The sequence below is a fragment of the Tyto alba genome, unplaced genomic scaffold (assembly GCF_018691265.1).
Source record: "Tyto alba isolate M040663 unplaced genomic scaffold, T.alba_DEE_v4.0 Super-Scaffold_1, whole genome shotgun sequence".
NCBI lineage: Eukaryota > Metazoa > Chordata > Aves > Strigiformes > Tytonidae > Tyto > Tyto alba.
Genome location: NW_024881261.1, coordinates 8,199,696 through 8,213,314, shown reverse-complemented (window position 1 = coordinate 8,213,314; position 13,619 = coordinate 8,199,696). Strand labels below are relative to the sequence as shown.

Sequence of the window (13,619 nt, the reverse complement as noted above, 5' to 3'; positions counted from 1 at the left end):
AGAAATGGGAGGGCTGGGGCCGGTGCTGGGAGCGCTGGCGGGCCACGGGTGCGGCGTCAGCTCTCATCCGTGGCTAAAGAAAAAGCTCGGCCTTCGTCACGCACGCTGTGGAGAACGACAACGTGAGGTCCCACAGCAGCCTGCCCAGCACGAGCAGTTACACATAAAGCTGTTCTAGGAAGCTTGCTGATAGTGCTATTAATTTGGTTTTGCAACACCACTGGTGCTCAGGGCACTCTTGCAGAAAAAGGCAATAGCCTTTGTCTGAAATTGTTATGCCTTGAGGCCTTATTGGCTGAGCTGGTACTCTGGAGGGTTGCAGTGTATCTTTCCACTTAGATTCATGTGTCTGACTGTCCAAAAATAACATACAGAAATATAGATATTACATTAGAAAAAATGTCTTAGCTATAGATAACAACACAGAGATAAAACTCACACCTTAGGTTTCATACTAATTCTATCCAGATGGATGTGAGATTTGGCTCATGAAGAAGTTTTGAGACAATAACACTGTCCCATCACAGAAACAGTACTCACTGTCCTCCAGAACCCACAAAACTATTCACGGAACGAGATTTCTAGAGACATATGCTGAGTAGCAGGATTTGGGCATCTTCCACTAAAATTAAAATATTTATTCCTTACTTGTTTTTAGAAACAGATTTATAGTAAATACTATATTCATTGAGTTTCATCTTTTTCCCATTAATCCAGTTTCCTCAAACAACTTTCACATATTTGTTCTCAGCACTGAACATACTTGTTAGAATTTCAAGATATGCCATAGAAAAATTTCTGCTGCCAGATTAGGTGACTATTTCTCCTTTTATGTATACGTCTTAGACCTTGCTTCTGTGAAATTCCATGTATGCAGTACAAGACATTTCCCTGGAGGAGTTTTGCCACTAAATCAGGCTACAACGGTCCTGGATAGGAACTTCAGGAGTTCAAATTGGAAATTAAGTAGAGACTAATATATGAACTGGAAATACAGCTTATATGATTGGCACATTCCTTTTACAATAGATAAATTCCATGCTTAAAAGTTTAAATTAATTTATCTGGATTTTCCCCCACTTTGCTCTTCTAATGAAAAAAAAAAAAAAAATTTATTCTGAACACAAATGACCTCTGAAGGCAGTAAATATCAGTATCATCTATGGAAATCATCTCACAAAACACCATGTAAACTCTACATGGCAAGGGATCTGATTTCATCATGTAAAAGCAATAGAAGAATTGGAAAGTGGGAAAAAATCAAACACACCAAGTTTCTTAGGATTTTAGACTTAATAAAGGGCAACTAATTCATGTATCTTGCACTATTTTCCTTAAGACCGTATTAGAATCATGCCAATGGAAGAAAGTATTAAATATTCATGCGAACACACATTTAAATGGGAGTAAATAACAGTTCTCTTGGTAAATAATAATAATGACAGTAAGAATATCTAAGAAGACACAAGGCACTAAGAAATAATAAGCATAATCCCTTTCATTAAAAATGTTTCACTCCATGGGGTCAGTAATCCAAGATTGTTTCCATAAGTCTCTGTTGTTTTAACAGCTGTGACCATGGTGTAAAGTTTCCCATTTGGAGCCTGAGCACAATTAAAGTCTCCCTCAACACCTGGTGAAATGGTTTCTTATTTACCAATTCATCTCGGTAATCAGCTGATTTTGAGGATGTTCACAATGCTATGTCCAGAGAAGTATAGAGATTATCTAGGAGCGTGCACTCAGGATGCCTTGGACTGCCTACTTATCCCTCCTCAGCATTTTATGGCAACAGACACTTTATTCTCCTGCCTACTTCTGATTCCCATTTAGGATTTGGTTTATGAAACTGTTTAGAGGCCCCAGAGATTATGACCATCTAGTGGTAGACACACTTTAGAGGTTTAAATTAAGGAGACCAAGCATGAAAAGAGGAAAGGGAAGAAAGATCAGGGCTAATGAGAGATAATGACTGCAAACAGTGAATTGGAGTTGACTACGGTGGCAGTTAAATTTTTGGTCACAATTTTCTCTCACCTTCATTGAAGCAAGCGTATATACTGATACCTCCTTCTACATAGGTTTAGATGGGTATCAGTATTTCCGTTTCAGAGGAAGAAGAGCAAGAAACTCACTAACCAATGACTAACAATGCTCTTAGGATCAGACAGAAATTCTAGTAGAAACAAGAACTGGTCTCCTGTTCTTAATTTCAGGCTGGGGGCTAAGCCATGAGAACATCCTTCCACGCTTCTGTACACACGCCACTTTGTCCTTCACTTGCTTCTCCCTCTGACAGCATTTTTGTAGTCTGGGTAAGGACTTCTTTCATTTGACCTTTCATCTTCAACTTTTCTTCAGGTGTGGTCTCAGTAACCTTCCTCGTCTCTGTTCTGTCTGGCTTCCTTCCCAATGTCCAGTCTGAATCCCTGAAGCCACAGCTCCTGACTTGCCAACCTGATGCTTGCCAGCATGAGTGTCTTTCTCCCCTCCCCACCTCCCTCCCCACTCCCACCCCACCCCCCCGCCTTTGTCTTTTCTGTGCACCAAAGTAAGAAAAACAAAATTGTGGAAGGGAATTTAAAAGGACAGGAACTCCATTAGGTTTCCCTTGCAAAATTTTCTCCAGATTGATCCCTGTGCAGCCAGGCTAATAGGAAAAGAAAGAGAATCACTGAATATGTAAGGGATACCCACCTTAGCAACAATTCAGATTCATGATGGCATTCATTTTCTTTTCTTTTGAGGACAGAATTGAAAAATCAGTTTCCCTTTGGTTTTCTGTCAAATTCACAGTTTGTTTCTCATGCACCTTCAGTGATGTGCTGCTGGGTTGTGAGAAGAGGTTTCTACCAGGTAGATATACTCTGTGACAAACTTTGTGGACCAGCCTTGTGTGGACCGAGCTGTTTTATTTGTCCTCTGCTACATCTGCTTCCTTGGCTGCCTGCTTCAGCTGAAAGACAGAAAATACATGTCATTCACCCAGGCTGTGGCAACTCAGCAGATGAGGCCCATGATCCTGTCTTCTTGCACTGACTGTAACACCACGTGTCAGGTAAAGGTTTGTATTCTGGGCGAATCCTTATTGGTGCGATGTTTTCATCGTTGCTCACAGCAGGGGCATCAAACAGAAGAATGGGCTGCAGATAGCTTAAGAGAAAAAGGCTCTGGGAATTTATTATTTTGTTTTCTCACAGGGAGAGTAAGAAAGGAAAGGCAGCACCTCTTGGCAAACAGTTATATTAAGTGCAGTTTGCAAGAAGTGTGTATGAAAAGAAGTTGAAAGGATTTTGATTGTTCATGTAGAAAGGAGACAAAGAAGAGGTTATGTGGTAAAAGAGAATTAAAAAGGACACAGTTTCAGAAGGTAGCTTGGGAATGTCTGCTGCTGCTTCTAATGACAAAACTTGGGACTATTTGTGTTAATAAAAAGTAGAAAATGAATATGAAAAATATAATATTTTTTGTTCTATTTTTGGTTGACTGTGGAACTCACTCCACTAGAAATGTTTAAGACTTAACACTTAAATCAGAACTGGTCACTCTACACAAATATGAAGAATAGCACTAACAGTATCAACTACATACAGAAGGATAATAAACACTGCGCTTCAGTCTCTTGGCAATTATTAGAAGCAGCAAGGTGAGGAGTAAACTGCTTATTAGAGAGTTCTTACATCTCAGTCAGAAACATTTCATGTTTGCTTCTGCCAGCCAGCACTCTGGTCCACGGCTGTGGTCCAGGGTCAGAGTTTATATTATGCCTGCTACACAGACAGCATCACATCGATGGATTTCACTTTAGCTTCCCCGGTAATTTTGTAAAACACTTGCCAGTGACTGTGACTTGATTCTGTTCAAGAGTTATTCTTTTGAAGTGTTTTTCTTTTCTCTAAAGAAATAAAATACTCCTAAGTTAATCAGGGACCTCATGTGCTTTTTTACATGTCACAAGGTCATATATCTTGGGCTGATGACAGGGTTGCAAATGGAGACAAAGTGGTCAGAGGCTGCACTAATCCCTGGCATGAGGGATACAGACGAACAGCAAATAAAGCAGGGCCTATGTTAAGTGGGTGGGCAAATGCTTTTGAAAAAATCCTCTAAATAATAGACTAATTCCTCTTTTCCCTACGTGGACCTAGCTAACATTGTTTTGTGTTCACCCTGGGTGCGCTGGAGCTGATCCGGGGAGTTTTGCCTTCCTGAGAGCCACAGGACCATACACTCTGTCCATGTACCTGTGAAAATATTCCTCGGGTTCAGCTGAACTAACTGAAATAACCCACACCACCCTTAATCTTTGTTATTGCTTGCTCATCCTAAGTGCTATGGGTAGCTGCTGCTAAAGGAAAGTTTGAGGAAGTCAGCCTGCCACAGAAACACTTCCATGATTTCCTTTAAAAGATCATGCCAGCCATAGATTTATATTTTGTTTATTTGCTTTCCTACTAAATATTCCCTCCCCTCATGCTCACACATGGTCCCTCTGCATATGCCTAATATTCCTCAATTTGAGCTCAGATGCCACAGTGATGGGCATAAATAGCTATACTGCATGAAACACAGCAAAAGCTTTCAGCAGCAAGTAGCTTCAGGAAGGCTGTTTGTGTTCATTGCTCCGGTCGAATGAAATTCAGCATTTCAATGAAAACAAGCAAGCAGTGTCTCTGGACAGCACACAGCTTCAGAACAGTTTCGGTGTAGTTGGCAACAAAAAAAAAAAAAAAAAATTGAAACAGGACTATTATTTATAACCAGCTTTTTGATCTGGTCTCACTGTATAGATGGATGTGTGTATGTGTGATTTATAACTTGTCCTACGCAGCGACACAGCTACAGGTGGTATTCCCTCCCCTTTTTACAGAAATCAGATGTACATGGTTTAGTTTGTTCTCCTGTAGAAAGGAGGGGGGTTAGGCACTCAGGAACCCCATGCATTTAAAATGCTGGAAGTTTCAAAGGAAACAACAAATTGTCTCCCTCCCTGTTGGGTTCCAAGGTTTTGATTTGAGGAGCCACAAACAGACACTGAAACAGGACTGTGATAACCCTGCATGGGAGTGGAAAACCTGCAGCTTTTGCTCTGACCCCAGCCCAGAAGCAGGCTCTGGAACAGAGGTAGGACAGATAGAATTTGAAGGAGACAGGAAAAAAAAAATTGAATAATGTCTTGAAGTATTTATTTTACTTGAATGCTTAGACAAGACCCCTTCACGCCTGAGGGCATATCCTTGTTTAGAAATATTCAGAAATAATTAATAATCATAGTAATAAGAATAATGATGTCTAGCTCTTCACATGTATATTGAAGAGGGCTGCAAAGATGTAAAATAAGGATTTCTGCTTTAGTGTGGGCAATTTAGCTTGACACTGGCTTAAACTGCCTTAGGTGAGGAGCAAAGTGCTTACACTGACCGTAGCTCCAGCCCTGGGACTGCAGATCAGGCCAGCAAACAGGGAAAAAGGGCCTCATGGTGCCTGTGTGAGAGGGCAGGAACCCTCCTACTGCCTCCAGTTAAAAAAAATAGAATAGCAGAGAAATCCTCTTTTTAGGTGAAGGCACCTGAGAGCTCTGGCAGGACACATTCGTGCTGGTGTTCCCCGTGGGTCACGGTGCAGCAGCAGATTTGGGTAATGAAGCGGCCCCATCTCAGCAGCAGGGAGGTCCCTGTGGGATGGGGCCATTTCATCACGCAGGACAGCCCCACGGGAGGCAGGGGAGCCCGAGGAAGGTTGGAGCAGTGATGACAGCCTGCTTGGCAAAAGCAACCCAGTCCAGGGCTCCTCTCTTTGTCCAAGGCTGTGGGTGATGCCGTGCAGTCCATGCAGGCAAAGCAGAAACCAAAAACTATGCTCTCTCCTATGGTCTCCCTGGCAGGTCTGTTTTGCCACACTCTGCTCTTTTCTTTTTAACACTGCCTCCCCTCCCCTCCCCTTGAAGTTTTTTAGCCTTGACCAGCAGTTTCAATGTCACCTCTTCAAATGTCACCTGTGATCCCCTCCTTTACCCGGATTGCCCTTGCCCAGATCATTTCTACACACTTGGAAAAAAAAAAAAAAAAAAAAAAGCAAAACCAAATCACCATCATCACCACACCTTTCCCTCCTAATCTTGAGCATTTGCCCCAGCTGGGATGCTCTCACGGCAAAGCCCAGCATGGGCCACACCGGGGACCTGTGGCCGGTGGGGAACTGTGGCGTGGGCAGGTCCCACGGGGCTGCAGGCCTGGGGACCCCCAGTTTGACACCTCGGTGCGGCCCAGGAGGAGCCGGGGTCTGGGAGGGGGCTCTTGAAAAACAGGGGCTGCGCCCTGCACCGGCTTCCCAGCAAAAGATTCTCAGGGCTGGGCTGCCAAACAGGATGGAAGCAAGACCTCTTTAGAAAATACTTATAAATATCCATATTTATGCACATGAACATATATATATTCATATATCTATATATGTATGTATATTTATATATGCTTATATAGATACACACACATGCATGTGCATCTGTAAATGCCTGCCAGGCCCGCACCCGCTGCAGGCAGAAGGGGCGCGGAGGCGAGGGGTTCCCTGCTCCCTCGGCGGTGCCACCCAGGCAGGCTGGGCGCCCGGCTCCCCTCCCCACTCAGGACCGTGCTGAGCCGCCCCAGCCACGGCCACGGGCGGGTGATGGGGCCCGTGGCACCGGGGAGCACTGCGAGGGCCGGGTGGGAGCCAGGGAGGGGACCAGGAGTGCCCGAAACTGCCCCAGGAAGAAGAAATCCCACTTCATGAAACAGACCTCACAGTCTCCCGCTTCAAAATTAAAAGTAAAATTTGAAAAAAAAAAAAAAAAATGCCGAAAAAAAAAACCCAAACCGGGAGGATTACATAGGGGTAGGAATTTTTTTTTTTTGGCAGCGCACATATTTGATGAAGGCAATATGGGTGCTACGAATATAAGACGAAAATACACCTATTTCAGTCATCATATAGATATAATATATTTCACTCTCACCACATAAATACAAAACATCCAAATATCCAAAACATTCAGAACAAAAGTTAGTAGCAAGGGCTCAGCGCTCGATTCATTCATTATTTTGTTTCGACTAGTTGCCTAGAAACTTCAGACGTAAATAATTTACAATAAAATTACTATTTTCTTTCTGTCCAGCTCCTTCTGTCCAGTTCTGGTCTATAATTAATTCTATATACTACAGCAACCGTTCCACTTTTTGTAAAAATTTTTTTTTGGTTACAGTTTGGTGGCACGTATTTATACAGTTTGTAAACGCCATGTGTTAAAGTTTAAAGAAAGAAAAGAAACTTAAAACCAAAGTAAAGATTTTTTTTTTTTTTCAAAGAACTAGCTAAGTACAGCATCCCTTTTCTGGCAAATTCAAGTACCGAAATTGAACAGGAAATATTCGATCCAGAATACTAGAAAGTGAAATACATATGTTTGTGGAGAAAATAGAAGTAAGAATTATGAAGGGAAAAAAAAAAAAAAAAAAAAAGAATGTTACATAGATATATTTTAAAGTACAAAAATAACAATAAAAGATACGCTTTTTATATTTTACGTTTGTTTTAAATGAAGTGTGAGCGATATACGAGAGGGTTATTTTAGGAGGAAGGAAGGCTAAAGATTTTTTTTTTCTTTAGATGCGCATTTAAATCATTTGAAAAAATCAAACAGGGAAAAAAAAATAAAAATTACCATCGCAACAGATCTGGACGGAAATCGAGTCGCGACTTCCATTATTTATCTGCAGATTTGTTTTTGCAGATAAGGTCCGCAGGACTGGCCCGTGGGAATGCAAACAATAAAAAAAAAAAAAAAAAAAAAAAAAAAAAAACCAACAAAAACCTAAGAAAAACTAAAACAGAAACAAACCGGGGCGTTGTGTCTGTCATCTCGAAGGGAGAGACAGTTTTACGGAAAATCTCTGTAGCCACTGGTTTCTGTCTCCCCGCTTCGTGCGTGTATTTTCAAGGCAGTCCGTTCCGGCCCTTCCACATTCAAGAAGATGTTTCGTGAAAAAAATAAAAGTTGCTGGACGTTTTCCCGGCTGGTGTTAAGGGCAAACGGCAAAGACGCTGCACGGGGACTGCGGTGCAGTGGGTGTGGGGGAAACAGGGGCACAGGTGGAGCCCCCAAACCTTTGTGCTTAGGAGTCACTGAAGTCTGGGAGGGGGTGGGGGGGTGTAAAAAAAAAAAATCCGGGCATCACCTGGCAGCTCCTCTCTCCGAAATCCTTCTCCCTGACAGGGCATTGGCTACAGCCGAGCCGCCCCCCGGCCGCTCTCCCTCTCCGTCCCTTTCCTAACGGTGTCAAAGCACACGAACAGACAAACAACACCCACCACCCACCACCCCCCCCCATCCCACCCCCGGGAGCAGGGAGAGCCGCGGGGGCTGCCCCGTGGCCGCCGGGCCCCGGGGAGGTGCCCGCAGCCCCCGCGCCCCGGCCGCCGCCTCGCCCCGCGGGCCCCCGCTCCGCCCCGGCCCCGCTCCGCCCCGGCCCGCGGAGGGAACCGCGGCGGCCAGGGAGGGGGGGGACTGCCGGCAGGCCGCCCGTCCCATAAATACCGCCACAAATAGAGACTATAAATATAAATAGGGGGAGGAGGGGGGGGGGGGGGGTAAGTTACTTAGAGTCAGTCCAGTGCTTTTTTCTCAGCGCTTTCTTTATTGTTGGTCCGGGAGTAGGGCTCGAAGGCGGAAGAGCTCAGGTAGCGGGCCGACAGTTCCTGCAAGTTGCCCGCCAGCGAGCCGGCCACGGCCAGGGGGGCGGAGGAGAGCCGCCCGGCCACCGAGCCCAGCAGCGCGGGCACCGGCAGCCCGAACAGCCCGTGCCCGGCGGCGGCCGCTCCGTGCAGCGCGGCCGGCGGGGGGGGTCCCGCCGCGCCGCTGGCGGCCGGGGGGTGCGGGGAGCCCCCGGGGGGAGCCGCCGCCGCCGCCGCCGCCGCCGCCGCCGCGGTGCCGGTGCCCGTCGCCAGGCCGGGCCCTCGCAGCGCCGAGCCCAGCGCTCCGGTGGCGCAGGGCGGCAGGAGGCCCGGCAGCCCCGGCGGGGAGAGCAGCCGGCCTTGCTCCAGCAGCCGCAGGACGCTGCAGGTGGCGGCGGTTTCGGACACCACCGACCGCAGCTCGGAGTCTTTGCCCTGGTCCTTTTTCTGCTTGGTGCGACGGTTCTGGAACCAGACCTTGACCTGCGGGCCGGGGAGAGAGGCAGGGTCAGCGGGGCGGGGAGGGACGGCCGCCCCCCTAACCTTCCCCCCCCTCTTCCCTTCCCCCCCCCCCCCCCCCCCGCCAGGTGCCCCGGGACCCCGGCCCGGCGGGGCAGGGGAGGGGGGAGGCTGCAAAGGCTTCCAGCCAGGCACTCGATAACGCGGGGCGTCTTAAAAACGCACAAAGCGACACCTCCTCACTCCAGCCCCCCCTGCAACCTGGCTGCTCCCCGTTTCGGGGTGCGCCCGGTGGGAGCGGAAGGGAAATCCGGGAGCCCTTAGCTCTTTTTATCGCACTCTACCTTTAACCTGACCCGACTCACTTCATCCTATTTTACTGGACGCCTGTCGTTCCCTGGGAGCCGGATCCAGCCCTTTCCACACCGCTTTATTCTAAGGCATCTCAGCCGGAGCCCCGGGAGCGCCCGTGGGCCGGATCGCGGCCCCCAGGCCCCCCCCTTCACCCCCTCGCCCCCCCTCGCCCCGCTCGCTGAGACCCCGCACGCTGCCATCGCCTCGGGTCCTGCTGCCTTTCCTGAGTGTAACAACAGCTCTGCGCTTCTTTCCCAATCTCCCCGCCTGGACAGTCTTTCTCCCCTTCTCACCCTTTTAAAACAATATTTATCTTTAAAAAGGAATCCTGGAAGTCCCCCCCCCTCCCCCCCTCCCCCCCAAAAAAAAAAAAAAACAAAACAAAACAAAACAAAAAACACACAAACCCAACACAAACCCCAAAACAAAACAAAAAGCACCCACGGCGGTTTCTGTAACCTACGAGCTATTGAACTTGTCATTCCTATCCGGCAAGGGAAAGAAAAAAATCTAATTAACTTGTAAGGGGAATTTATTGTTGTATGATATTTTGCAGAAATATGAAACCGGCTTTTAGAAGTTTAGTCATTTTAGATGCTTCCTCGCACTCTCACATAGTTTTAACCCGCCTGCCCGCCCCCTGCCCACGGCCGCTCTGCCCTGCGGGATGGAGGGGCGATTCTCCCCCTCGAAAATAGAAGGACGCAAAATACGGCCCAAACTTCAGCCCGGTCCCCCGGGTCTCCCGTACCACGGAAAGAGCTCTCAGACCAAACGCCTCTAACCCCGCAGCCCCCAGGGGAAGGTGCCAACCTCTCCCCCCGCCCCGGCCCCGGTTTTGGCAGCGGTGCTCCGCTTCCCGCGGGCTGGGAGCGGCTCGGCCTCTCCTCGCCTCTCCCCGGCCGGAGCCGCGTATTCTCCGCGCCCGGGGGCACCGCGTCCCGCCGGGGCCAGGGCTGCTCCACGGCGGCGGTGGGGAGCCGCGGCCCGGCCCGGGGAAGGGTCTGGCTTCGTGGCCGTGTTCCTGCGGGACCCTTCGGGCCGGGCCGCCTCGCCGTGTACAGACCCACGCGGCCGCGGGAGAGCCCGTGGGGGCTGTATGAGGGGACACGCAAGGCCGCGGAACACTCAGCATCCCCCCACCTGAGCTCCCCCTTCCCTGGCCGCACATAGGTATAAGCCCCACGCAGGGCAGCGCCCCTTCCCCCCTGACCGGACACGCGTGGGCACCTGTGGGGGCGGCCTCAGCCTCTCCAGCGGGCCCGCGCCCCTGCCCGACATCTCCCGGGGCCTGCGCGGTGGCGCGCAAGAGGCGCGCAAGGCCGCGGGGCCGGCCCACCCGCGGGGCACCGGCGCGCAGGGGAGATGCCCGAGCAGGGAGGGGGGGGGTTCCCGCCGAGGCGGGGGGGGGGTTCGGGGGGCAGGAGAGCGGACAGGGCAGGGCAGCCGGGGCTCCCCGTCCCGCGGGGGCTACCTGAGTCTCGGAGAGATTGAGCTGGCGGGCGAGCTCGGTGCGCTCCCGCCCCACGACGTACTGGCAGCGCTGGAACTCCATCTCCAGGCGGTAGAGCTGCTCGGCCGTGAAGGAGGTGCGGGTCCGCTTGGGACGGTCCAAATCAAGCCCCTTAGGCAGAATAATCTCTCTGATTGAACCTTTGGCATCTGGCAAAGAAAGGCGCAGTCAGCTTTGCACCCAGACAACCCTTTTCTTTTTATTTCCTCCCACCCTTCCTTTTTTTTTTTTTTTTTTTTTTTTTTTTTTTTTTAATTTTTCCTTGGGAAACAGCCACCAGCAGCACCTTCAAGACCAAGATCCGAGTGGGGATGGAGCAGAGTCCCTGAGGCTGGGCACTGCACCTGACCACTACACCCAAGGAAAAAACAAAACAAAACAAAAACAGCAGAGAAGGAAGGAGGGGGAGATGAAGGCCCAGGGCTCTGGAAATCATCCCCTCAACCCATTTAAAAATTGGCTCTAATATGTTGCACTGATAGTACGACACTGCGGCATCACCCACAGCCCCTCTGGGAGATTGGGGAGGGATCCTCCAGGCTGGGCTTTGTGCCTGGAGTGCAGGGCTACTCTTTGTTCCCCCTAGGCTCCGGGTTAGGGCTTGCTGGAAGCTGCCACACACCCCCCGCCACCCTCCAAAATATAAAACCTCCTTATTATTTTTTTTTAGAGCAAGTTTCCCATGAGAAAAAAAAAAAATAACAAAAAAAAATAGGCAGACAAGAGCTTTCAGGGCACAGGCAGCACTGCTCCTGAGCTTGCTGGCTGCACACCATGAATCTGGGGACACCTCCAGCCCACCCAGTATCCCGGAGAAAGCATCGCCACCGCCGCTGCTTTGGGGTTTTGGCAAAGAGGAGAAGAAGAAGGGCGAAAAAAAACCCAAACAAGGCACCAAACGGCCCATAGAAACATCACTTTTTTAGTCTCCCCGACCGGAAGAAAGCGGGACAAATCTTATTAACACGACTGTCAAGCTAGATCCAGATTCATGTTACATTAAAGCCTTCCCAACTTTGCTTTCTGTAATTTTACCTCCTCGGTACGTTTTAAATCAGAGGCAACCACATCATTTTAATCTGACCCCTCTCTGGGTCAGTCGGTCGTGCAAGGATTAATTATTGTTTACAAGGCCTGCTTCGCACTAATTTTGTTCCGATTCTGTTCTTTTCCTCCTCTCCCAAAACACACCTTAATAAAACTGAAATGTCTTCAGGTGTTTTTTGGTTTGGTTTTTTTTTTTTGTTTGGTTGGTTGGTTTTGTTTTGTTTTTTTTTGAGAGGGTAGGAATAGGATGATTTAATTAGTTTACCCTGGAGGGGAGACAAAGGTTGGGGAAAATTAAACGTATTAAACTATTAAAAAAAAAAATCAAAGCCCTTTGCCATTCCTCCATTCATTTTAAGGCTGATGATTATTTCAAAACATCCCTTTCTGCTGGGATGCTGGGCGCGGGGAGAAGGGGGACAGCGGGACCCCCTGCCCTCCGGAGAGGACCTTCCTGCCCGCTTCGACAGCCGGGCGGGAACCGCAGCCCCGCGCCATTGTACGCGGCAGCGGCCGGTGGCGGGCGGGCTGCGCGGGCGCGGAAGGAGCGCGCCCGGCCGCGGGGGCAGAGCCGCGGACCCTCCGAGGCGGCGCTGGTGCCGGCGGGCTCCCCGCGGGGACGGGCACCCCCGGAAAGCTGCAAAGCAGAAAACCAAAACCAAAACCAGAACAAGGAAGAAGCGGGGCTGGCCCGGTACGGGGCAAAGCCGGGGAGGAACCGCCGCGGCTTAACTTTCCCCCGAGCCGCTGGCGGAGATTGCCCGAAATAAAGCCGGGCTGGAGCGGGGCGGCCGCGCAGGGCCCCGCGGGGCGTGGGAGCGCTCCCCCGGAGCCCCAGGAAGGTCCCTCAGCCCAGGGACGGACCAAAGGCAAAGCAACAAAATAAACGCATCTCCCGGGCGTGAACACAGCTCACCTTCCCCCACCCTCGCCAAATACCTCAAACTCATACCTCTAACTAGGATCCTCCTGCAATAGTCCGGATCAGCCGAACTAGATTTACTTTTATTACAATCTTCCGTGGCTGCAGAGGCAGAAAAAGTCCCTTGCTGATCCTTCAAAAAAGAAGTAGAAATATTTCCTTCAGACCCTTTGCTTTCCTTGCCCTCTTTATGTCCGTTCTTCGAGACCCGGTTAGCTTCAGTCTCTGAACTGCATCTAACGTCCATTTTGTCGTGTTTCCCAAACATGTAGTGCAATAAAAACAAAACAAAAAAAAAAAAAAAAAAGCCAACAACAACAAAAAAAATACAGAAGAGTAGAAGAAGAATAAGAAGACGAAGTCTATGCTGGATATTGCACGGCTTAGGGTCAGATCGGTGGGGAACTGTAAAGCACCTTGAGTAAGGAAGATCGGGTTTTATCCCACTGGAAAAGCAGCGGCTTCCTCAGTCCCAGCGTCCTAATGTGACTGTCCAGCTTCCCAGAACGCCCAGTGATCAGGTACTCAACAGTGCAACTCTAAAATGATTTAATGTCTGCCTTATTACAGAGACATGTAGTTGTTAGACACACAGAGGGACGCGCACTCGCTGTTTCA

General features: G+C 49.3%; 1 protein-coding gene across 1 annotated transcript; it reads right to left on the bottom strand.

Moving 5' to 3' along the window:
* Nucleotides 1-8,636: 8,636 nt before the first annotated feature.
* On the bottom strand, nucleotides 8,637-13,269 carry VAX1 (ventral anterior homeobox 1). The gene is made up of 3 exons (XM_032988785.2): nucleotides 13,032-13,269; nucleotides 10,994-11,181; nucleotides 8,637-9,189 (listed from the first exon to the last, which is right to left on the bottom strand). The coding sequence occupies exons 1-3, from the start codon at nucleotides 13,267-13,269 to the stop codon at nucleotides 8,638-8,640; spliced, it is 978 nt and encodes a 325-aa protein (XP_032844676.2). The 3' UTR covers nucleotide 8,637.
* Between the last annotated feature and the right edge of the window lie 350 nt (nucleotides 13,270-13,619).

What these genes read in the sequence shown, in the direction of transcription:
- VAX1 (XM_032988785.2), bottom strand. Translation starts at nt 13,269, where the DNA reads ATGTTTGGGAAACACGACAAAATGGACGTTAGATGCAGTTCAGAGACT. An exon ending in CAGGAGGATCCTAGTTAGAG is followed by an intron (nt 11,182 to 13,031) that starts GTATGAGTTTGA and finishes TTTCTTTGCCAG; the next exon opens with ATGCCAAAGGTTCAATCAGA. An exon ending in TCAATCTCTCCGAGACTCAG is followed by an intron (nt 9,190 to 10,993) that starts GTAGCCCCCGCG and finishes CCCGGCCCGCAG; the next exon opens with GTCAAGGTCTGGTTCCAGAA.